Genomic DNA, 27271 nt, shown 5'->3' on the forward strand with positions numbered 1-27271 from the left:
GGGTAGAGAGGGCAGGGTCACCTGTACCCAGCTATCTGTCTATGAAGAGTGACCGTTCAATGCCTCATCCAACCAACTTCAGAGGAGAGTCCACAGGTGATCAAAGGTAATGATACTAGTTCACATTGACACTATTGTTGAATTAATCTTAAATTTAATTGCCAACTTTCAGGTGTAGTGGGGTGCAGGATAGCACGTTCAGGTCCACATGGGTGTATTAAATCATTTGAAAGTGTCATGATGTATTTTAGGCCTTGTCCACACGTATACAGATTTTTTAAAAACGTAGTTTTTTCCCTCCGTTTTGGCCTCCCGTCCACACGAAAATGGCGTTTTAAGTCACTGAAAACTAAGTTTTTTGAAAACGCCTTCCAAGGTGGAGATTTTTCAAAACTCCGGTTTCTCTGTCTTCGTTTCGACAAGAAAAATGGGACTTTATGAAAACGCTGACGTCATGACGTCAACTCGCGCATATGTTACCATGGCAATTGGTGTATTGCGCATGCAGCAATAGTTTTAGCGTTCTCGTGTGGAGGGAGATATTTTTTAAAACACCGGTCGTGTGGATGGGATTTTTTTTTTTTAAACGGAGGGGTAAATAACTACTTTTTCAAATTAATCTGTATACCTGCGGACAGGGCCTTATATCACATTTGGATGTGCTGTGAGTTAGAGCTGCAGTAAGAGGATGAGTTTAACTGGAAGCTCTGTCTCCATGTGCTGTGAGTTAGAGCTGCAGTGAGAGGATGAGTTTAACTGGAAGCTCTGTCTCCCTGTGCTGTGAGTTTGAGCTGCAGTAAGAAGATGAGTTTAACTAAAAGCTCTGTCTCCATGTGCTGTGAGTTAGAGCTGCAGTAAGATGATGAGTTTAACTAGAAGCTCTGTCTCCATGTCCTGTGAGTTAGAGCTGCAGTAAGAGTATGAGTTTAACTGGAAGCTCTGTCTCCATGTGCTGTGAGTTAGAGCTGCAGTAAGAGGATGAGTTTAACTGGATGCTCTGTCTCCATGTTCTGTGAGTTAGAGCTACAGTAAGAGGATGAGTTTAACTGGAAGCTCTGTCTCCCTGTGCTGTGAGTTAGAGCTGCAGTGAGAGGATGAGTTTAACTGGAAGCTCTGTCTCCCTGTGCTGTGAGTTAGAGCTACAGTAAGAGGATGAGTTTAACTGGAAGCTCTGTCTCCATGTGCTGTGAGTTAGAGCTGCAGAAAGAGGATGAGTTTAACTGGAAGCTCTGTCTCCATGTGCTGTGTTTAAGAGCTGTAGTTAGAGGATGAGTTTAACTGGAAGCTCTGTCTCCATGTGCTGTGAGTTAGAACTGCAGTAAGAGGATGAGTTTAACTGGATGCTCTGTCTCCATGTGCTGTGAGTTAGAGCTGCAGTAAGAGGATGAGTTTAACTAGAGGCTCTGTCTCCCTGTGCTGTGATTTAGAGCTGCAGTAAGAGGATGAGTTTAACTAAAAGCTCTGTCTCCATGTGCTGTGAGTTAGAGCTGCAGTAAGATGATGAGTTTAACTAGAAGCTTTGTCTCCATGTGCTGTGAGTTAGAGCTGCAGTAAGAGGATGAGTTTAACTGAATGCTGTGTCTCCATGTGCTGTGAGTTAGAGCTGCAGTAAGAGAATGAGTTTAACTGGAAGCTCTGTCTCCCTATGCTGTGAGTTAGAGCTGCTGTAAAAGGATGAGTTTAACTGGAAGCTCTGTCTCCATATGCTGTGAGTTAGAGCTGCAGTAAGAGGATGAGTTTAACTGGAAGCCCTGTCTCCATATGCTGTGAGTTAGAGCTGCAGTAAGAGGATGAGTTTAACTGGATGCTGTGTCTCCATGTGCTGTGAGTTAGAGCTGCAGTAAGAGTATGAGTTTAACTGGAAGCTCTGTCTCCATATGCTGTGAGTCAGAGCTGCAGTAAGAGTATGAGTTTAACTGGATGCTCTGTCTCCATATGCTGTGAGTTAGAGCTGCAGTAAGAGGATGAGTTTAACTGGGCGCTCTGTCTCCATGTGCTGTGAGTTAGAGCTGCAGTAAAAGGATGAGTTTACCTGGAAGCTCTGTCTCCATGTGCTGTGAGTTAGAGCTGCAGTAAGAGGATGCGTTTAACTGGAAGCTCTGTCTCCATGTGCTGTGAGTTAGAGCTGCAGTAAGAGGATGCGTTTAACTGGAAGCTCTGTCTCCATGTGCTGTGAGTTAGAGCTGCAGTAAGAGGATGAGTTTAACTGGAAGCTCTGTCTCCATGTGCTGTGAGTTAGAGCTGCAGTAAGATGTTGAGTTTAACTGGAAGCTCTATCTCCATGTGCTGTGAGTTAGAGCTGCAGTAAGAAGATGAATTTTACTGTAAACTTTGTCTCATGATTTGTTCACAGAATCCACTGCTCCCAGGTGTCCAACCATATTGTAAAGAGGAGTTCAGAGAAACTGTTGTCAAAACAGGTATTATTTTTGTATTTTCATATTTTAATTTTTGCTTGTGTGATTGTCTTGTACTGTACACTGCATTTCCTTTGAATATGATCGCATGACAAAAAATGAATTAGTAGCCTTTAATTGATAAGATTGAACATGTAATCAGGTTTTTTAATTTTGTAGAGTGCTACCTGGCCCTCCTGGGCTCACAGAAAGACCCAAATTCTTTTTTAGGTCCCAAACACAATGGCAGAGTAAGACTCCAAACAGAGTGTTTGAAGCATGCAGTTTATAGTCCGAATTTTCCAAATGTATCGCACTGAGAAACTGATTTATTCTATGGGAACTCTTGATTTATCATAAGTAGTGTCTCTACAAAACCACACAATAAAATGTCCAGTGTTAATTCAACTCTTTTAACAGATCATGTTTCATCCCACTCTGCAATGTGGGACCAAAAGTTATCTGTTAAGAGTTGAATTAAAACACGACATTAACTGGACATTTTACTGTGCATTAATCAGGGATAAAAGGTGCACTTCAGACTTGAGGCTTTGGACCTTCTGCATGTATTCTGTTTAAAAGTATCTGTCCCCGTTCTGGCCTTCCTATAAGAGAAAACATGAGACATATTGCAAGAATCTGATTGTTTCAATGGCTCTCATACAGCACACCTCTTCATGTGTTTATTTCACACTGATACAGCACACCTCTTCATGTGTTTACTTCACACACTGATACAGCACACCTCTTCATGTGTTTATTTCACACTGATACAGCACACCTCTTCATGTGTTTATTTCACACTGATACAGCACACCTCTTCATGTGTTTATTTCACACTGATACAGCACACCTCTTCATGTGTTTATTTCACACTGAGACAGCACACCTTTTCATGTGTTTATTTCACTCTGATACAGCACACCTCTTCATGTACTTGTTTCACACCGATACAGCACACCACTTCATGTGGTTATTTCACACTGATACAGCACACCACTTCATGTGTTTATTTCACACACTGACACAGCACACCTCTTCATGTATTTATTTCACACACTGATGCAGCACACCTCTTCATGTGTTTATTTCACACACTGATACAGCACACCTTTTTTGTGTTTATTTCACACTGATACAGCACACCTCTTCATGTGTTTATTTCACACTAATACAGCTGACCAGCAGCCCTGTGAAGCAGAAGGATCTCACTGACTCACTGGAGAGAGATGAGCAGCACAGTAAGAGTTTTCACTCATTGCTACTGTGTGTCCATTTGAATGCTGAAATGAGCTTAGCAATCGAATATAACAGAGTACAATGTTTTGTAATGTTTTATGTTGATTTATAGCATCTACACTTTCATAATAGCGTTTTACGTCAACAGTCTTGCATATAGAAAACATCACACACTACATGTACACAACGGTGTTTAAATTAAAATATTGCATCCAGAAGTGATTATGGGGCAAGCAAATGCATATGAGATTAAATGTCCCTGAAAGAGATTCAGATCTGGTCTGAGTTTTTATCCAGGATTAATGAGCACTGAGCATAAAAATTATAAGATGATTAAATTACTACATGACCCATGAAGACCATATTTACCACATCATACGATGAAAAATTACGAAATTGAATGTGATAAAGGAATTGAATCCTTTTTCATTGTTTGATATGTTTTCATTTTGTGTGTAGAACACACTGTGAGAAGTGTGTAACACCTAAAGAGGTGTGTAAACCATGGTGAAAATGGACTGCATATGTATTTTGTATTATCTGTTCTGTTATTTTGAACATTGTTTCTCATGTTTCCTCTCCTCAGATAAATCCATAGAAAGAGCCCAGCAGGCACTGAAAACTGCTCTGAAGAAGAAGTTTGAATGCATATTTGAAGGTTTAGCAAAGCAGGGCAACCCAACCCTCCTCAATGAGATCTATACAGAGCTCTACATCACAGAGGGGGGAAGTGGGGGGATCAATGATGAACACGAGGTCAGACAGATTGAGACAGCATCCAAGAGACACACCACACAAGAGACTGCAATCCTCTGCAATGAAATCTTTAAGCCTTTACCTGGACAAAAGAAACCAATCAGAACTGTGATTACAAAGGGCATCGCTGGCATTGGGAAAACAGTCTCTGTGCAAAAGTTCATTCTGGACTGGGCAGAAGGAAAAGCCAATCAGGACATTGATTTCATCTTCACTCTTCCTTTCCGAGATCTGAATCTGAAAAAGGAGAGAGATTTTAGTCTCATGAAACTTCTGCAGCACTACTTTCCGCAACTGAAAGAGATCAAAAGTTTTGAAGATGATGAAGTCAAAGTTGTGTTCATCTTTGATGGTCTGGATGAGTGTCGACTTCCTCTAGATTTCCAAAGCAATAAGATCTGCTGTGATATAACAGAATCATCATCAGTGGATGTGCTGCTGACCAACCTCATTCTGGGGAATCTGCTTCCCTCTGCTCTCCTCTGGATCACCTCCCGACCAGCAGCAGCCAATCAGATCCCTCCTCAGTGCGTCCACCAGGTGACAGAGGTACGAGGGTTCAATGACCCAGAGAAGGAGGAATACTTTAGGAAGAGAATCAGAGATGAGAAAAAGGCCAGGAGAATTATCTCACACGTAAAGTCATCCAGGAGTCTGCACATCATGTGTCACATACCAGTCTTCTGCTGTATTTCTGCCACTGTACTGGAGACAATGTTGGGTAAAGAGAGTGGAGATCTGCCCAAAACTCTGACTGAAATGTACACACACTTCCTGCTCATTCAGACTAATGTGAAGAATGAGAAGTATCATGGCAATGGTGTGACAAACCCGAAAATCTCTGAGTCAGATACAGAAATCATCCTGAAACTGGGGCAGCTGGCTTTTCTACAGCTGGAAAAGGGCAATCTGATATTCTATAAAGAGGACCTGAGAGAGAGTGGCATTGATGTCAGTGAAGCTTCAGTGTACTCTGGGGTGTGCACAGAGATCTTTAAAGAGGAGTGTGGGTTGGGTGAGGAGAAGGTCTACTGCTTTGTGCATCTGAGCATTCAGGAGTATCTGGCTGCCTTGTTTGTGTTTCATTCATGTGTGAATGAGAACAGGAATGTACTCAGAGCAGAACAATCAAAACCTCGCAGACACAGAGTCAGAGTGCAGCTGTCTGAGTTACACAGGACTGCAGTGGATCAGGCCTTAGAGAGTAAGAATGGACACCTGGACCTTTTCCTCAGATTCCTTCTAGGCCTCTCTCTGGACTCCATTCAGACTCTATTAGGAGGAATACTGACACAGACAGGAAGCAGATCACCTGTACCAGATCCACAGACACAGACAGGAAGCAGATCAGAGAGCATTGAGGAAACAGTATTGTACATAAAGGAGTGGATCAAAAAAGAATCTTCAGCAGAGAGGACCATCAATCTGTTCCACTGTCTCAATGAACTGAATGACAACTCTCTAGTGGAGGAAATCAAGAATTTCCAGAGATCAGGAAAACTCTCTAATGAAGAGCTGGAACCACACCAATGTTCAGCCCTGACCTTTATGTTACTGATCTCAGAGATCCTAGATGAGTTTGACTTGAAGACCTACAACACATCAGCAGCAGGTTATGAGAGACTGCTACCAGTACTCGGGAACTGCAGGAAGGCCATGTGAGTATTATGTGATTATTAAAGTAGATAATGACAGCATGTTTTTATAAACACTTCATAGTTAAAGTGAAAATAGAATACAATAAAATTGTCAGGCAAGTGAGAATTATGATTTTTGAGTCAAGCTATTTTAACAGATCGTGCCCTCATTTAATGAATACAGAATTACCATCAAATGTATAAAATGTATCCAACATGTAAAATGTATTTTATTAGATTTAATTTACATATTATCATTAAAGATACCAGTTATTAAATACATCATGAATTCCTTGTTAGGCAAACGAATGTGATGGATCAATAATGGTCCAAACATGCAACTCGCAGATTTAAATGAAGTGACGTATAGTATGTTACAGTATTAAGACGAACATATTCCCCATCAAATAAAAAAATACAAGCTACACTTCCTTTACACAAAATTAGACAGACACGGAAAATAGGAGACTCAGAGGGGGAACCCATCTGCCGCGGGCAGGCACCTGTTTGTTATGGAAAATCCACAGTGGCAGGAGGCGGGGGTGCCCAGCTGGTCAGCGAACTTGGGCTAGAGCTCCGGGCAGGTGCCCAGAGCCGAGGAAGACAAGAAAAAAAACATTGTCAGGGGGTTCAAATGGTAGAATAGCAAGCAGAGCAGAAGAGACAGAGGTGCCCACGTGCGATAAGGAAAACCCCTGGCAGAATAAGGCTATGGCAGCATAGCTAAGGAAAACGGAGGGCCAACGCAGCCATGAGGGCAGGCTTGAGACTGTCATCACCAGACCATGACCAGTTCAGCTTAACACAGCACTACCAATGATGATCCAGTGACAGCACTAACCGCTCACTCCACCAGAGACTCTATAGCTATGCCCACCACCCAATCCTGCCCCTCAAATATAAGAGAGACTAAAAATATCATTTTTGAGCCTAGCTTTAAATAAATAGTGTCTGCGGCCCGAACGTGGGCAGGCAACTTGTTCCACAGGAGGGGAGCACGATAGGAGATGGCTCTACCACCTATGGTACTTTTAGATATTCTAGGAATAACCATAACAGAGTGTTTGTGAGGGAATATTTTTATAATTGATTTTTATAATTTTGTCATCAAAGAAATTCATGAAGTCATTGCTACTAAATGATATTGAGGCACATGGATCAACTTGATTCTTGGTCAGCCTGGCAACAGTGTTAAACAGGTACCTAGGTTTGTTTCTATTTTCATCTATTAAAGTAGAGAAGTATGAGGAACGTGCTGTGGAGAGGGCATGTTTATCAGTTAGTAGACTGTCTTTCCAGTCCTGGAGGAATACCTGCAATTTAGTAGAACGCCATTTGCGCTCAAGTTGGCATGAAGGTTGTTTGAGAGCACGAGTATGGTCATTGTACCAGGGTGCTAATTTCTTATAGCGGACTTTCCTCTTCTTAAGAGGTGCGATAGTATGCAGGGTTCTGGAAAGTATGTAATTTATGTTGTCTGTCAGCTGATCAATTGAGCTAATGCTTGCATTTTTGTATGTGTTTGGGTGGGAGCCAAGAAAATCTCCACAGTGCACAAATGAGCCTGGGAGCTCATTAATAAAAGCATTTGCAGTCCTGGAGGAAAGCTTACAGCTAAGGTAGAATGAAGGATCTGGTGACACATGACAGACTTGTGAAAGTTGGAAAGTAATTAAATAATGGTCTGATAGCACAGGGTTTTTAGGCATAACTGCTATATTTGCTATTTCTGTATCATAAGTTAAGACCAGATCAAGAGTATGGTTATGAGAATGTGTGGACTGATGTATATGTTGATCGAAGCCAGTAGATTCAGTGATAGACAAGAGTGCTGATCTGAGAGGATCACCTTCACTATCCATGTGAATATTGAAGTCCCCTACAATTACTACTTTATCTGAATTAACAACCAGGCTGGACAGGAAATCAGCAAACTCAAGTAAAAAGCCACTGTATGGCCCTGGTGGCCTGTGTACAATTGCAAGGATAAAACTGACTGCTTTTTTGTCTGGATGTGCAAAACTGAGAACAAGCACTTCAAAAAAGTTACAAAATAGCAAAAAGTTTAGAATTATATACAGCAGCAACACCACCGCCATGACCCGTCAGACGGGGAACGTGAGTATAGCTGTAGCCAGGAGGGGTGGATTCATTTAATGCAATATACAGTTTTAAGCCAAGTTTCAGTTACACATAAGATTTCAACTTGGTGATCAGTAATTAATTAATTTACAAGAGTTGCCTTAGGGGTTAGTGATCTGATATTAATTAATCCAATTTTTAGCTGAGTTTGGTCAGCCGCATTATTAGTAGAATAACAAGGTATGATTTTTTGCAGATTAGCCATGCAAACACCCCTATGGTCTTTATTGAACTAACATTTGTCCTTAACTTTGACTTGGACAAGTAAACACAGGTGTTACACTTATTCTTATCTAACTCAGTTTGGTGAAGTAGTTCGAACTGTGTTTGTGTAGAAAAAAGAATCCCTCCTTTTAAATGTCAGTCAGTTAAGGACGAATGTTGATTGAATCAAATCCATGTTTTTCAAAAGGGGGGAAGAATCCCCCTTTTATCCCTAGTCCATGCATAGATAATTTGTGAGTGGGATATGACCAGAGAGAGCCTGCTCATTCTGTACCCCTCTTATATTGTTCATGAAGATGAGATATTTTTTTAACATTATGATTAATATAATGCTGGGTTTGGTTTGGGAGACGCAAGTGCGGTTATGAATGAAATGTTTGTGTTACTGTATTGTGAGATTAGGTCAGGCAGTAAATGCACCATGTTACAAGGCCAGTAGTGCCACCCTGGTCCCTGCTTTATTCTGGTGTAGGCTGACCCAGAATCCAATATTGCCTGTAGACAGAGTGAAAACAGGAAGGTAGAGGAATTGTAGGATATGAAGGGTGTCAGGGTGAGGTCTTCTCAGGGGACTGTTAAAGTGCCTGTTTTTGAGGTAATTCTGTGGCTTATCTCAGGCTAAAGTCTGGCCTGTACAAGGTTCTGAAGTTTCCTAAAGCCTGGAAAAAGTTAAATGGTGGCTCCTTGGACAGCACCATCAAATGTATCACTATTCCAACAAAAGGAACTCAAAGGGATCATTAACAGTTCCTACATAGCTTTGGTTTCACTATCTGGTTATATGTAACACCAGCAGAACAGATGCACTGCACTACATGGTTATATATAACCTCGGCAAAACAGACAGACTGCACTACAGTGCCTGGTTATGTGTGAACAGATCACTTTTTTGCATTCTTGTTTCTAAAGTGAATCTGGCTTTTGTATTGTTCTGGCTGTGTATTGGCTTGCAATACTGTGGGTAGTTAGTCACAGTTACCAGCAAAAGTAAAGAAGCAGAGCCTAACTCACTATCCACTCTGAGAGATTTTATTTCTGAGTTATTTCTTGCATCTTTACTTTTGGTTGTATCTGTGCCAAATGCCAGAAGAAACCCATTTGGGTAAGAATTTCATCTGTAGAACTGTCAGAGTTCTGTCCAACAGGACGTCTAATTCTCAGGCCCAAAGTGCTGCAGTTGGAGATTGTAGCAAAGTCATTTTCCTCAGAGCATCACTAACTTTAAATCCTCAATATAACTCTTCATCACTCAACATGATTACTGTAACATTGCACATATCACATTTTACAGGATATTGCGCTATTTAAAAATACAATAATATATCAACTCTCTTTTGCAGACTGAACAGCTGTGACCTCACAGAGAAGTCCTGTGAAATTGTGGCCTCTGCTCTCCAGTCATCAGACTCACCCCTGAGAGATCTGGACCTCAGCAACAATAACCTGGGAGATTCAGGAGTGAAGCTGCTCTGTGCTGCACTGATGAGTCCAAACTGTAAACTACAGAGACTGGACCTCAGCCACAATAGCCTGGGAGATTCAGGAGTGAAGCTGCTCTGTGCTGCACTGATGAGTCCAAACTGTAAACTACAGACACTGGGGTGAGTAGTGCTGTGTACTGTGTGACCTTAACTAAATAGAATTAGTGATTATGGGTCTGTGCAGTGAAATATAGGGTTCCCAGGTTTGTGCTTCCTGACCATAACGTAAGGTTTCAGTGGAGTCTGTAGTATCAGGTCACAGGTGATGACTGAATGCTGAATGCATGATTGACATTGTAAAATATTGACCACTTCAGTACAGTAATATGTTTCACGTCTATCATAACATAACAAAAATAACATAACATAATGACGAGAATAGGCCATTCAGCCCGACATGCTCGCCGTCTTCCTACCTACCACTAGTGCTTGGTTTACGTACAAACTAGATAGTATCCAGCATCATATCAAGCCTGGTCTTGACAACCCCCAGAGTCTGCCTCTACTACATGACATGCACCAAGCTATTCTACACAGTGACTACTCTCTGTGTGAAAAAATACTTCCTAACGTCGGTGCGGAATTTACATTTTGCTAATTTCCTTTTATGCCCCCTCGTCATACTAACAGAGCTGAACCTGCAGAATCTCTTGTAGTTCACTTTGTTGATCCCTTTTATGAATTTAAAAGACTCAATCAAATAACCCTGAGTCTACTTTTACTAAGCTTGAAGAAGTTAAGCATCTGAAGTCTTTCCTCAAACTTTTATCCCTCATACCAACCCTAACCCTAACCCTTCTTTCAACCTTTTCCAGATCCTCTATATCTTTCCTGTAGTACAGTCCCCAGAACTGCACACAGTTCACTAAGTGTGGTCTGTCAAAGGTATTGTATAAAATAAGTATAACTTCCTTGTATTTACAGGGCTCCAGACTAACTTTTTACATTGGATGCACTGGTGCGCCTAACTTTTTCATTTAGGTGCAGCAGCACATAATTTAGTTAGACCCAAAATCTTTCACTGCGCCTTTTGGCGCCGTAATAATACATTTTAAGTGTTACCTTTCTTGTCAGTTCCCATACACATTGTTAATTTCTTAACACATGTAAATGATTGTAAACAAGAATAAAGGTGCAGTTAAATGTTTTCTCTTTATTTAAATCACAACACAAACAAGAAATGGCAATAACCTCAATTGTTTAAAAAATAAACTTAAAAAGTGCTGATGTTTAAAGTGCTTGACAAACTCAAATAAATAAATCAAACTCAAATAACTCAAATAAAAGTGTGCGCTGCTCCCGGAGGAGTACAGGGCGCGGTTTCACACATACACACTAGTGATGCGCGGATCGGCTCTGACGTCATCCGAATCCACATGTACGCATAAATCATCCACCCGCCACCCACCCGAACAAATTATTTTCTCCGATTTAGAGACCCGCACCCGATCACACATTACCGCTATTTCTCATTATTTCGCAGCTGTTGCAAATGACATACCCACACTTGACTCGTCATTCACTAAATCGCTCCCACACTGAACTTTTCTGCCCTTCCTTTTTTTAATTCTCCTTTTTAAATTTTCTCTCTGATCTTTTTTGCCTCCGTTGCTGCTTAAGACAAATGGACGCCGCAATTGGCACAACGAGAGTCTAGTCTGCTAATTCACGCCCGACGAAAAATGAAGCTTAAAATATGTTCACATTTTAGAGAATGTAATTCATATTTTCCTCATTAATGATGTATTATTTCACCCACCCGTAACCTATCCGCTATTAATCAGAATGTTAATTTTTATGACTCGGCCCACCCGATCCGCAGATTAACCACGGTGCCCGCGGATATACCTGCGATCCGCACATCAATAATACACACATGCCTTATTTTTTTCCCCACCCGCATTCAGCGAAGAAGAATATCAGGGTCAGAGCCAATCAGAGGCAGAGTAGCGGCACTACACACACACTACACACACACACAGAGACAGACCTGCTAAATGTCAGGTGCACCGGTGTGACCAATGAAAATGTTTAGTTGCACTGGACAGATTTTTGGTCGCATGTGCAACCAAAATGGTCGCACTCTGGAGCCTTGATTTATACTCACTACTATCCCAGCATCCTTTTGGCTTTTTTTACTGCAACAGCACAGTGCCTAGAACCTGAAAGGTTTTGATCAACTATTACTCCCAAAATTGAGCACATTCCAATGTTGTTCCTCCCATAAAGTAATCTAGCCTGATGTTATTATTTCCCACATGTAGAACTTTACATTGAGCTGTATTGAGTTTCATTTGCCAGGTTTCCACCGACTTCTGGATTCACTTCTGTCATATATTGCAGTCTTCATCCATCCCCATTATTCATTACCTGCTCTGCACTCTAATGAAATCCATACTTACACTAGAGCTACCGCGGTTACTGCATTACCGTGGTAACGCAATCACGTGTTGACGACAGGGAAACTTAATGCTACAGGGCATAGGTGGCTTGCTGCCCTAGCCACGTACGATTTTGAAGTAAAATATCGCCCTGGGAAGGTCAATGTTGAGGCTGATTTGCTTTCCCGAAACTGGATTGAACAGGACACTGAGACGTGGAGAAACCTTTCACAGGGTGATGTGAAGGCGATTTGTGGTCGTGTGCATGTGCAGGAGTCTAGTGACAGTGATGTGCACTTGGCAGACAAACTAGGTGTTCCAGCAGAAAGTGTCCCTGAGCTGTATGCTTTTGCAACTCATCTCAATTTGGGTCAGCTAGAACAGTTCACCCGGGAAGACGTGCGAGAAGCGCAGCTAGAGGACAGTGTTCTCAGATTAGTTAGAGAGGCTTTGAACACAGGTCAGTGGCCGGCAAACTAGAGCTGCCGCGGTTACTGCATTACCGTGGTAACGCAATCACGTCACGTCCACCGCAGAGTCAAGCTGATCACCGCTTCACCGCTGGGTTTTGTTTTTTTCCCGTTTATTTTAGGCCAATTGTTTATGTTCTAATTTTTACTTGTAAAAGTTATGTGATCTGAAATAAATGCAATGCAACTGAAAGTTTTCGCTTCAAATTAGGCTAAAAACATGGATCTTGTAGCGAAACCCAACGTTACTTCTCCTGTTTGGGAATATTTTGGCTTTGAGCCCGATGAAGATGGAAAGCCAAAGAATTTGGATGAGGCAGTGTGCCGCATTTGCAGCAAGAAAATCAACGTCATGCGAGGAAATAGAACAAATCTAGCATCGCATCTTTGGACCACTCATCGTCCGTTATACGATGCAATGAAAGGCACCCCATCTACCTCGGGAGGTACCGGCTCGGCACTACGTCAGTTATGAGTCTCAGAGGCATTTGCCAGAGTGACTAAATACAACCGGGACAGCAACAAGTGGCGAGCACTTACAACAACTGTAACAAAGTATTTGGTTGTGGAGATGGTGCCCTTCCGGACTGTAGGGAAGCCATCATTCCGAGCTATGCTTCAGTCCTTCGACAAGCAGTATGAACTGCCGGGCAGAACCTATTTTTCGGAAACAGCCATTCCAGAAATGTATGCAATCTGTTAGGCAATCTGTTTACGATTACATACATTTGGATCCTTTGATATGCACACACATTACAGCACCCAAAAAATACTTCTGGTAAAAAAAATGTGCTTACATATCACCAAAACAAACTTTTATTTGGCAATATCTCCCAAAATGTTTATCAAAATCCCTCACCTTTCGTTGGAGAGAAAGCAAGGGTCATTCTGAGTGCTTATCCTGAAATACGTCACTCAAGCTGCACCACCTAACCAAAAAAATAAAATCTGTGTTACGTTTTGCCCTGCTCTGTCCTACTAACGTAAATGTGGTAAAAAGCAACCGGTGTTGAAGCAAGACATGTACAGTGAATCTACGTACTCTGGTATCGATCAACCAATGGAAATATTGTGACACTATGACATATTTTCATTAACAGCCCCCTCATTAACATATGGATGAAAAAATACAGAAATAAATACAGAAATATATATATATATATATACACGCATAAATTAATCAAAACATAAATAAGGAAGTAAATATATACAGAAATAAATGAATCAAGCAATAAATAAATATGGAAATGAATATCCACAGAAATGAATGAGTCAAGAAATAAATATGGAAATAAATGCAAATACCCATTTGTCAGATTTTGTCTGTTAATTTATTTGTACGTTCATTAATTTTTACATTTTCTTGCTTTTGTATTCATTTATTTATACATTAATTCATTTATTGAGTCATTTATTTATTTATTATTTTTAAATTTTTGGTCCTCCATATACCTGTAGTACCAGTCAATGGCAATAATCAGTTGTGGTGTTTCTCTGCAGCCAGCAGATGGCGCTGTAGTGTATTTCATTTGCCGCCTTGGTTACGTTATTAGATGAAGATTGAATGTTTTTAAAATATAAAGATGTTTGTAGACTGAAGGTGAGGTAAAGTACACCATAGTGATCATACTAGTGCTGTTTCTTGTGTTTGCAAATGAAATATGTTTGCAATCATGTTGTGTCCCATGTGATATCATCGCAACATGGAACAGTTTTGTTAATGAAATCCTTGCAGGAAGCCCCCAACCTTGAGTTGAATTGGCTCCTTATTTTTAGTTATTTTTTGTTAATTGAGCCAAGTGATAACCTTTTTTTTTGTGGATTAGTCAGAATACTTTATGAACGTAATTAATATAAACTCTTCCTGTTTTTGTGTGTACTGTGTACATCCCAGGAATGCACGTACTGTACAAATAGGAAATTCCACATTTATCTTCTGCCAAGGTGCACAGTGTGACAATCAGCAGTGAATTTCAATTGTGTGTGTGTTTGTGTGTGGTTGTATGTGTGTGTGTCTGTGTGTGTGTGTGTGTGTGTGTGTGTGTGTGTGTGTCTGTGTGGTGTGTGTGTGTGTGGTCTCTCCACAGGCTGGGTTGGTGTAATCTCACAGAGGGCTGCTGTGATGTTCTGGCCTCAGTCCTGCGCTCTCCTCACTCAGAGCTGAGAGATCTGGAGCTCAGAGACAACGAGCTGCAAGATTCAGGAGTGAGAGCGCTCTCTGCTGGACTGGAGGACCCACACTGTAAACTGCAGAGGCTGGGGTGAGTACAAACACAAACCCCTTCAATCAAAAAGGGTTCCAATGTGACACAATACAGCACTAATGTTAATAATGACTAAATATAGCACTGATATTACTAATGTTTTTAATGTTAAAATAGACAAGAGAGTTATTTTTCTTCACAGAAATAAAGCAGCATTTTCCTGTTCTTCCTCTTGGTAGAAACACATTTTAAATCTGACATCAGTTGGAAAAAACATATTTTTGATAAGCGTCAAATTGTTTCTATTCATACATTCTTCAAAATTATGAAAATTAATTGAATCTGTTCAAATTTAGTTTAACTGGTCATTTTCTTAAATAGTCATGATAAATTCCAGAGCCCTGTTATTTTATATTGAGCTGTAGCAGGGGTTTGACACACACAGCCCTGTTAGTTTATATTAATTTGTGTAAGGAGTGTAACACACTGCTATGTGTTTGACACACACAGTCCTGTTAGTTTATATGAATGTGTGTAAGGTGTGTAACACACTGCTATGTGTTTAACACACACAGCCCTGTTAGTTTATATTAATGTGTGTAAGGTGTGTAACACACTGCTATGTGTTTGACACACACAGCCCTGTTAGTTTATATGAATGTGTGCAAGGTGTGTAACACACTGCTATGTGTTTGATACACACAGCCCTGTTAGTTTATATTAATGTGTGTAAGGTGTGTAACACACTGCTATGTGTTTGACACACACAGCCCTGTTAGTTTATATTCATGTGTGTAAGGTGTGTAACACACTGCTATGTGTTTGACACACACAGCCCTGTTAGTTTATATTAATGTGTGTAAGGTATGTAACACACTGCTATGTGTTTGACACACACAGCCCTATTAGTTTGTATTAATGTGTGTAAGGTGTGTAACACACTGCTATGTGTTTGACACACACAGCCCTGTTAGTTTATATTATTGTGTGTAAGGTGTGTAACACACTGCTATGTGTTTGACACACACAGCCCTGTTAGTTTATATTAATGTGTGTAAGGTGTGTAACACACTGCTATGTGTTTGACACACACAGCCCTGTTAGTTTATATGAATGTGTGCAAGGTGTGTAACACACTGCTATGTGTTTGATACACACAGCCCTGTTAGTTTATATTAATGTGTGTAAGGTGTGTAACACACTGCTATGTGTTTGACACACACAGCCCTGTTAGTTTATATTCATGTGTGTAAGGTGTGTAACACACTGCTATGTGTTTGACACACACAGCCCTGTTAGTTTATATTAATGTGTGTAAGGTATGTAACACGCTGCTATGTGTTTGACACACACAGCCCTGTTAGTTTATATTAATGTGTGTACGGTGTGTAACACACAGCTATGTGTTTGACATACACATCCCTGTTAGTTTATATTAATGCATGTAAGGTGTGTGTGTCCTCTCTGCAGGCTGTCAGGCTGTAGAGTCACACAGAGAGGCTGTGATTCTCTGGCTTCAGCTCTGTGTTCAAACCCCTCACACCTGAGAAAGCTGGACCTGAGATACAATCACCCGGGAGACTCAGGAGTGAGAGCGCTGTCTGCTGTTCAACTGGACACACTCACACTGCTGTAAGTACAGAGAGTTTCCACAATGCACCTCACACACACACACACACACCTGAGAGAGCTGGACCTGAGACACAATCACCCAGGAGACTCAGGAGTGAGAGCGCTGTCTGCTGCTAAACTGGACACACTCACACTGCTGTAAGTACAGAGAGTTTCCACAATGCACCTCACAAACACACACACATACACACACTCACACTGCTGTAAGTAAAGAGAGTTTCCTTAGTGCACCTCACACACACACACACACACACACACTCACACTGCTGTAAGTACAGAGATTTTCCACAATGCACCTCACAAACACACACACATACACACACTCACACTGCTGTAAGTAAAGAGAGTTTCCTTAGTGCACCTCACACACACACACACTCACACTGCTGTAAGTAAAGAGAGTTTCCATAGTGCACCTCACACACACACACACATACACACACTCACACTGCTGTAAGTACAGAGAGTTTCCATAGTGCACCTCACACACACACACACAAAAGGAGTTGGGAGGGGGGGGCATGGAGGGCACTGTACAAACCAGCGTTACTCAAGAGAGTTGGGGATCTCCTGTGGAGGGTGCTGCACGGGATCACTGCAATAAATAAGATGTGGTTGTTGTAGTTAGGGGTTTGATCAGGGACACGGTGATGGTGGAGTTTCAGTTTTACAAAGCAATGGAGAACCTGAGTATGTTTCAGAGTGTGTGTGTTATAAGGGTGTTTTATGTTCAGTGGAGGGAGGGGAGATATTTTTGCACATGGAACAGGGTGAGTGAATGGAAGTTTCCTTTCTGACAGATTTGTGTTTTTTTCATATGATCGTGGTTTTGTGTTTTATTGTGCCTTTGTTTTTATTTATGTGATGTCATTGGTGTGTTGAGAGTGGAAATAAAGGATGGTTAAAATTCAGAATTCTGTTCTGCTGTTCTTACAGTGTGGACCATGGAGGAGAGAACAGGACCAAACCAGGACCCAGGAAATGTGAGTCTGTATCGACACAGAACACTTTCCATAGATACACACTCTGCCGTGTGTGTGTGTGTGTGTGTGAGAAAGAGAGACTTCTCTCTTACACACATAAACACACAAACAGAAACACACATGTACAAAAACACACACACAGAGGTACTATGACAGTCCTTTCTCTCTCTCACACATAATAAGGTGAATATTAATAATGATAATTAATCTCATTGATGTCTCTGGTGTGCAGACGGCTGTCAGCTCACACTGGATCCAAACACAGCGCACAGAGAGCTGTCTCTGTCTGAGGGGAACAGGAGGGTGACACACACACGGGGGAGAGAGGAGCAGCCATATCCTGATCATCCAGAGAGATTTGAGGGCTGGGAGCAGGTTGTGTGCAGAGAGAGTGTGTGTGAGCGCTGTTACTGGGAGGCTGAGTTCAGTGTGTCTGAGGGGGAAGGGGTTGATATAGCAGTGACAGATAAAGGAATCAGCAGGAAAGGACAGGATTCTGACTGTATGTTTGGACTGAATAAAAACTCCTGGAGTCTGCGGTGCTTTGATGATTACGGTGAGTCTGATAAACTCGGTTACTCTGTCTGGCACAATTTTAACACAACAGACATACCTGCCCCCCCCCCCCTACCGCAGAGCAGGAGTGTGTGATGATGATGCTGGTAGAGGAGTGTGTGTGTACAGGGTAGGAGTGTGTGTGGACCCTCCGGCCAGCACTTTGTCCTTCTACAGCGTGTCTGACTCTGACACACTGACCCTCCTGCACAGATTCCACACACACTTCACTGAACACACACCCCTCTGTGCTGGATTTAGAGTGTTGAACTCCTCCTCAGTGTCCCTCTGCCAACTGGAGTAGACACACACACGCACACACACACGTGCGCTCACACACAAATATGCACATGCACACACACACACACACACACACACACAAACATGCACGTGCACACACACGCATACACACACACACACGTGCGCATACACACTCGCACACATGCACGCACACACAAATACATACACTCATGTACACACACACACACCACATTCATATACCCACTCACACACACACACACCACACACACTCATATACACATACACACACACTCTGATATACATAGACACATACACACATCCACACATCCACACACACACACACATTCTCACACACACCCTTGCTTTCTCACACTCATGCACACGCACTCACAAATACACACACTGATGTACACTCATGCACACGCACTCACACACCTACGCACGCACACACTCGTGCACACACACTCACACTCTTACACACACGTACACACCCTCTCACACCCAATCACACACATGCACACACACACCTACACACATGAACACACACAATCTCTCGCAAACACAAACAAACACATTCACCAGTGCACTCTCACACGCACACACACGTGCATGCATATGTACACACGCCCATAACCGTATGCACACACACACTTTCTCTCTCTCTCATACTCAGTCACTCACACACACACCCTCTCTCTCACACACACACACTCGCATCCACACACATTCACACAAATGCACGCACACACACACAAACTCATGCACTCACGCACGCACACATACATGCGTGCAGAGACACAAACACGTGTCAACACACACATTCACATTCCCATACGCATGCACACACATGTATAAACACACACACATTCACATTCCCATACGCATGCAAACACATGTATAAACACACACACATTCACATTCCCATACGCATGCACACACATGTATAAACACACACACATTCACTTTCCCATACGCATGCACACACATGTATAAGCACACACACATTCACATTCCCATACGCATGCACACACATGTATAAACACACACACATTCACCAGTGCACTCTCAAGCGCACACGCATGCATGCATACGTACACACGCTCATAATCGTATGCACACACTCTCTCTCTCTCTCTCTCTCTCTCTCTCATACTCTGTCACTCACACACACACACACACACCTTCTCTCTCACACACACACACTCACATCCACACACATTCACACAAATGCACGCACACACACACAAACTCATGCACTCACGCACACACACACATGCCTGCAGAGACACAAACACGTGTCAACACACACACTCCTCAGTGTCCCTCTGCTAACTGGAGTAGACACACACACATGCGCGCGCACACACACACGCACGTGCGCATACACACTCGAACACATGCACACACACACATATATATGTATATACACACTCTCATGTACACATACACACACTCACACACACACACACACACACACAGACAAATATACACACACACACCTATATACACACACACTCATATACACGTATACACACACTCAATCACACACTCACACATATATACACACACTCATATGCACCTAGACTCACACACACGCACTCACACACCTACACACCCTCTCGCACACCCAGTCACACACACACACACACACACACACACCCTCTCTCTCTCACATACACTCCATCACACACACACATACTCTCACACACACCCTTTCTCTCTCAGTCATGCACACGCACTCACACTCATGTTTACTCATGCACACGCACTCACACGCCTACGCACGCACACTCTCTCACACCCAGTCACTCACACACACCTACACATGAACACACACACACACGCGCATGCAAACATACATGCGCTCATACCTGTATGCACACACACACAATTTTTCTCTCACTCACACACTCACATACAGTATACGGACACACACATTCACAAACGCACGCACGCACACACACACTCATGCCCTCACGCACAAACATAAACGTGTCGACAAACACACACTCTCATTCCCACACGTACGCACACACACACATGTATAAACACACACATTCTCTTACCCATACGCACACACACACATACTCATGCACTCGCACATGCACACACATGCATACACATACAGGCGTGCACACACCATATACACATGTATACACAAACATTCTAACACCCATACACACACACACACACACACACGTATAAAAACACACACATACACATACATACACTCATTCTCTTGCACGCACACACACTCAAATACACAGTCACACACACATTCACACAAACGCACGCACACACACTTTCTCTTACCCATACACACACGCACCTGTGTGCACACACACACATACTCATGCACTCAATCATACTCTCACACATGCACACACACATACATGCGTGCACACGCACACGCACACACATTCTCTTACCCATACACACACACAATCCGGGCACACACATACTCATGCACTCACACACATACACACACATGTTCACATCCACAGTCACTCCCACAAACGTACACATGTATGCACACACATTCACAAATTCACGCACACAAACACACTCTCACCCAATCACACACACACACTCACATCGACACACTTGCAACCTTCCTTGACCAATGCCTTACCAATGCAATTTCAGCTGTGCCCAATATTATGTATATATATATATATATATATATATATATATATATATATATATATATATATATATATATATATATATATATATATATATATATATATATATATATATATATATATATATATATATATATATATATATATATATATATATATATATATATATAACCTCAGTACAGCCTAACCCCTGTACATAAGAGTATTATCTTTTAGCAGTTCAGGTTAAGCATTTGCTGTCTAAATATGATATTTTTTTACATTTTTATACATTTATATTGCAAATGTTCAAGGTGTGTTTATGTACTTTTGATTATTAAAACATTAATATAACATTGAGAGTAATGATGCCAAAAGATGGCAGGGTAAGATGTTTTTGAAGTAATAATTCTATCCTGTATCTGCATCGTTTTAAAAAGAATCCAGTGGCAAACTCCTCCACTTAAATGTGCATTTTACTAGTTTTTACAGTTGCTTTCATTTATTTTCACAAGAGTTCCAATGTGCAAATTTCTGTGGGCAAATGCAGCTGATAGGGAGAATGCAGAATGATCACTGCAGTGTACTTATTTCCTTTCATTACAGTAAACAACGATGGATTGAGTTTTCTTATTAATTCTTTTAGGATTGTTTTTTTTTTTTTTTTTTTGCTTTAATTTTCTGTATTTTCAGACAATAATATGCAATGATTAAACCTGAATTATTAAAATATCAAATGTTTTGCTGTTGTGATTTATTATTGTGTGATGTATTGAACTCCTGTGACACAGTAGTACTTATTTCATATTCTGTATGGGATTATGTTTGGGCTCAATTTGAGTAGATCAACATGGGGCTAAAATATGCAGTTGAAGCAATGATATTCATCGACAATAGTAGAAATAAAATCCATTATAAGAGAAGTTGTGTAGTGTCTGATGAATGCTTGTTTCTGTTGCTGTGTAGTGTAACCACAACTCAATACATTTTGAAAAGGCACTGCTTGTCTATTGAGCTGGTATGTTTATGTTACCTCTCAAAAGAAATGGTTTTCCTGTAGGTTTGACCTGGATCTGCTGCACATCAGTTGAATGGATTAGACCACTAAGCCAAAATCAGGGCAGAAGTGTGGTTTGCATGACATCCAGTCTCTGAGATGTTCCTTTTACCCTACAGTTTTTCCGCATTTTTTCAGATGCATTTCTGATATCTGCACACACATGCAGATATCAAATGCATTACAGTATGTTATGATTGCTTTGGCTCAATGTGGAAAACTCAATTTGCCAAACTGACTGGCAGAATTCTTACCCTAAGACACTAATTGCAGTACCTACCATCAAAGTGCACAACTCTAAATCACACTCAGTTTTCACAATACAGTCGTCTTGTATTAGTACAATGTTCCAATGCTTATTGCTAGACATGCAGATTGTGAAATGAAGTCAAGATGTTTGCAATTCTGTCTCATCACTTCCAGCAACATTGCCCAGGTGAGTCGCATTGCAGCACGATTGGTATTTCTGTGGCAATGTCTGTTCTGTCTGTTCTGATAATGTGATTTTTCTTCTATCAGATAAGACCTGCTGGTGCAAGTTTGTAATGTTGCATTTTTATGTGTTATTTTTACTGTTTACATGTCAAATGTCTAGAGTGTAAATGTTTCTGTTTAAATGATTGGTTGAATAACACATATCACCGCTATTTTCACCGACCATGTTAAACGTACTCACTCAGCTCCAAGGGCATGCTGATGTTAAACCCATATTCCAATCTGTTTGAAATGACACAAATTCTGCCTAGTCTGTTCAAACATCAGACATTTTTTTAACTCTAAATTGGATGTGCCCATTCTACTGTACCATCTCCTTTGTAAGCTAAGAAGTTCCTTTCAGCTGACTACATCAGAATCTGTACTACTGGCGTTTTATGAGAGCTGAAAATGTACAACATTGTTAATCAGAAATGATATCTGGGTGGGTAAATTGGTGGATATGCTGTAGAACATAGTTTGTCATTGATTTCTAAATATACCAGTATATCCTGGGCTTTCACTGATGGTTTAATTGTGGTACATATAGCAGTGCCTGATATGCATTCTATGTTTGCAGTTTGCTTCTACCTGACTGCTTCCTCGCAGCAGGGAAACAGAGGGGCACAACCCCCCCAGCAGGGAAACAGAGGGGCACAACCCCCCCAGCAGGAAAACAGAGGGGCACAACCCCCCCAGCAGGAAAACAGAGGGACACAACCCCCCCCAGCAGGGAAACAGAGGGGAGAAGACTCTGGGTCATCCCACCATGGATGGCGTAGGAGAGGTAGCAGGTTATAGCAAATTGCTAAGGTGGTCTGGGAGGATGGACAGCGTGGGAAAGTGTGGAGGACCGATCACTCAGTGGGTCAGACTGGTGGAAGATACCACAAGCCAGGCTTAGCTTCCTGATCAGGGCCAATTATGACACCCTGATTTCTCCTCAGAATGTGCGCTAATGGTTTGGTGCGGATGAGACCGTCTGTTCTGTGCTGCCCCCAAACGAGGCATTTACAAAAAATGTTATATTAGACAGAGGGAACCGGAGTAAGCAGTCAACGTTCTGTCAGACTGTGAGGCGGCTCCAGCACAGGGACACAGAGCAGGCCTCCAGCACAGGGACACAGAACAGTGCACCTTATATGGAGACGTGGTCCTCTCGGGCGAAGGTGGTGTTCCTTATATGGAGACGTGTTCTACTCAGGCGAAGGTGGTGCTCCTTATATGGAGACGTGGTCCTCTCAGGTGAAGGTGGTGCTCCTTATATGGAGACGTGGTCCACTCGGGTGAAGGTGGTGCTCCTTATGGAGCTCACCCTCCCATGGGAGGAGGGGGCAAAAGCAGCCTATGAGCGGAAATGCCTGAAGTACTCCGACCTGGCAGCGGAGTGTGAGAGTGTAAGGAGTGTAAGGAGGTCGGTTAGAGAGCGACAGTATATCCAGTGGAGGTGGGATGCTGGGGGTTCACCCGCCAGTCAGTGCTCTACCTTCTGGAGAACACAGGCGTGGCAGGGGCAAGGCTGAGGAGGGCAGCTAGAGGGCTGGCCGAGGAAGCAGAGAAGGGGGGCTGGCGCAGAGAGGGGGGGGAGAGTCGGCAAACACCAACTGCACCCAAAACAACAGCAGAGGGTGGCAGCTGGCCTTCTGGATCAGTTTGAGCCTCTTTGTGTTCCTGGAGTAGAAGCTCCCAGCCCAGCACACACAGGTGTAGAACAGGACACCGGCCACAATGATCTGGTAGAACATGGCCAGCATCCTGCTACACACCGAAGGAGCGTAGCCTCCCCAGAAAGAAAAGCCTTCAGTCTAGTAGGGCCTCCAAAGACACAAACCATAGTGTCAAACCATTTATCTATATGATCGGGTGAACATGGTGTATATGTGTTTGTGTGTGTGTTTGTGTGCGTGTGTGTGCATGTTGTGCATGTGCGTGCATGTGTGTGTATTGATGCGCTTTGTACGTGCTCTGTGTGTACAATAAAAATGAGCATCTTCAGTGCATCAACCAGTGAAGTGTTTCTTTGAAATTACACCCCCATCCTCATGCTAAATGGAATTTAATAAAACCATTATGTGCCGTGGCAGGAGCTTGAAATAGTCGAAAATATCAGAGTATTTACTTTTGCTATCAGACCTGTGGGCTGTATTGGAATACTGGAAACACAAAGTGGATGCTTTCCGCCATCTGGTGGTCTTGTGACGCTACTACAAGGGACTGAACTCCAGAGGGTGAGACTCAAGGCAGAAGTTGGGAGTTTCTAAAACGTTGACTGCTTACTCCCGTTCCCTCTGTCTAATATAACATTTTTTGTAAAGATCTGAAACTAGGCCCTAATATAGGAAATCACAATGGGGGAAAATATTTTTCATGGCACTGTACATGAGGTACACAGGTTTCCTTTAACAGGCTTCAATATAAGGGGCACCAGGGAGACACACACTACACAGCCTGCAGAGGAATTCTCAGAAGTTTTCTAATGCCACACACCAGTATGGAGTATATTATCTTAACAGGAGCGAGCTTGTCTGAGTAACTTTTTCCCTGTTGTAATTACAGCAAACACCCATGTGACAGAGCCACAGCCATGACATGACCTTATGTTCAGTCTTAAGGCTTTCCTTAAAAAAAAAAATCAGCTTTGGTATGATAACAAGCCTACACATTAATGGATTATTTTACTCTGCTTAGATGAGAAAAATAAACATTTACCACATTTCAGCTTGTGCGCGTGTATATTTTGTAATGGAATAGACCCTAACCCTAACACAAAAGCTGTTTTTCATGCCGGAGGAAGACCTTTCATAAGCAGCTCTGACATGCAGTCATATGAGCGCCCAAGGGGGGTCGCTAGAGAGCGATGAAACGCAGATCCCTGTCTGACTGAACCCTCCCGTACCCTGGGCAACACAGGCACCAATCGTGCTTTGCCCTGTGGAGCTACCGGCCACAGTCGGCACTGGCACGTTCCGGATTCGACCCGAGGCCGTGAGGCTCATCCATGCACCTCAGCGTGGGGCCTTAACTGAATGAGCCATCCAGCAGCCCCAAGCCTAATTTCAATAAAATTATACCTTACCAGCATCTTATGTTTCTGTTGTCACTTCACTTTTTAGACTATCTGCTTTTCTCCTGCACAATCTTTGTTTTGGTTTTGTAGTATGGGCGTGGTTTTCTCTTTCTCTCTCTCTCCCCTCAGTTGATCACTCTCACCTGTTCTGGCTGCATTCTCATGCACTGGCTAATCACTCATTTCATTCACCTGTTCCCTGTTTGCATGTTCACGCTCCGTTCAATTATCTCTCATTTCACTCACCTGGTTCTTTTGGTATATATTCTCTGTTTCCCTGTTCTTCCTTGCCAGATTGTGCCTCCTGTTTACAGTGCCTTTCCAGCGTTTACCTCTCGTTAGTCTGACTCGTGTTTTGATCTTGCCTGTTTACCCGACCACCGATTTTTTGCCTGCCGACTTTGTTTTGCTGATTCCTGTTCTGACCTCCGCCTGTTTAACGACTTCGATTTTTGCCCCGGTGGATTTTTCTGGTTTTTGATCTTTGCACAAACTGACTACGAGACTGCCTGCTGTATTGTGTACCTTTGAATTAAACATCTCCTTCGGGAGTTTCGACACTCAGTTGTACAAGTCTGCATTTGGGTCCACCACACCCCGACCCGTGACAGAACAATCTGGCCAGTATGGACCCAGCGGACCCAGAGCACCTGCGCAACGCCCTCGCCAGCCAAGGCAGCACTCGTGGGACGGCACGAGCAAGCCCTCCGTGAGATCCGGTATTCGCTGACAGCACTCGCTGGTCAGATGCAGCAGCTGACCACCCGCCTCCCGGCTCCCGCTCCCGAAGCCCCGAGGGCTCCTCCCGACCCGGTCCAGCTCTACACCCACGCAGCCCTCCTGCCCAGGGAGCCGCACATTCCTGCTCCGGAGCGCTACGCTGGAGACTTGGGGAAGTGCGAGGCGTTTCTAATGCAGCGTTCGCTCGCCTTCAACCAGCAACCCACCACTTACAACAACGATGGGAAAAAGATTTCTTGCATCGTGGGGCTGCCGAAAGGATCTGCATTAGACTGGGCCACAGCAGTTTGGGAGAGCCAACCTCCTACAAACTTCACCTGCTCCAGTTTCGTTGCAGAAATGCGAGAAGTCTTAGATCGCCCCGTTTGTGGGAGAGACTATAATCAACGCCTGCTGTCGATGCGCCAGGGCACGCGCAGCGCGGCGGCATTTTCAGCTGAGTTCCGGACTATCGCTGCGGAATCAGGATGGAACGACACTGCGCTCCAGGGGGTCTTCAGAGACGGGTTGTCCGAGGCTTTGAAGGATGAACTGGCTGCGAGAGACGATCCCGACAACCTCGATGCCCTGATCGCGCTGCTGGCCATCAAGCTGGACAACCGCCTCCGTGAGCGCCGCAGAGAGACGGCCAGACGCCAACCCTCAGCGAGCCCTTCAGCGAGATTCAGTTCCAGTCCCGGTCCTGGCATCAGTGTACCCCCGAGTCCAACCGCACCCCGCAAGCCTGCTGCTGGATGCCACACTGGTTCGGGACCAACAACCCCTCAGGCTACAGGCGTTGGTCGACTCTGGCGCCGACAAGAATTTCCTGGACGCCGAACTGGTCGCTCATTTTTTGCCTGCCGACTTTGTTTTGCTCATTCCTGTTGCCATCCGATTCTGTACTTTTGCCCCGGTGGATTTTTCTGGTTTTTGATCTTTGCACAAGCTGACTATGAGACTGCCT

At 43.0% G+C, this 27271-nt stretch overlaps 2 protein-coding genes across 3 annotated transcripts in view; both read left to right on the forward strand.

Moving 5' to 3' along the window:
- LOC118218904 overlaps positions 1 to 27271 on the forward strand; it is a 284420-nt gene that overhangs the window by 177685 nt on the left and 79464 nt on the right. The gene's annotated exons all lie outside the window — the stretch shown is intronic.
- On the forward strand, positions 60 to 27241 carry LOC118218998 (NLR family CARD domain-containing protein 3-like). The gene is made up of 13 exons (XM_035401764.1): positions 60 to 106; positions 2354 to 2420; positions 3574 to 3637; positions 4222 to 5705; positions 5745 to 6049; positions 9736 to 9940; positions 14840 to 14988; positions 16402 to 16563; positions 17500 to 17546; positions 17779 to 18102; positions 18185 to 18391; positions 26210 to 26932; positions 27018 to 27241. The coding sequence occupies exons 1-13, from the start codon at positions 60 to 62 to the stop codon at positions 27239 to 27241; spliced, it is 4008 nt and encodes a 1335-aa protein (XP_035257655.1).

This window comes from Anguilla anguilla, chromosome 19 (genome assembly GCF_013347855.1).
Source record: "Anguilla anguilla isolate fAngAng1 chromosome 19, fAngAng1.pri, whole genome shotgun sequence".
In the NCBI taxonomy this organism is placed as follows: domain Eukaryota; kingdom Metazoa; phylum Chordata; class Actinopteri; order Anguilliformes; family Anguillidae; genus Anguilla; species Anguilla anguilla.

Coding starts and splice junctions, on each gene's coding strand:
- LOC118218998 (XM_035401764.1), top strand. CDS start 60: ATGCCTCATCCAACCAACTTCAGAGGAGAGTCCACAGGTGATCAAAG. Junction 5,706..5,744: donor AGACAGGAAGCAGATCACCT/GTACCAGATCCA, acceptor AGCAGATCAGAG/AGCATTGAGGAAACAGTATT. Junction 18,103..18,184: donor GCGGTGCTTTGATGATTACG/GTGAGTCTGATA, acceptor CCTACCGCAGAG/CAGGAGTGTGTGATGATGAT.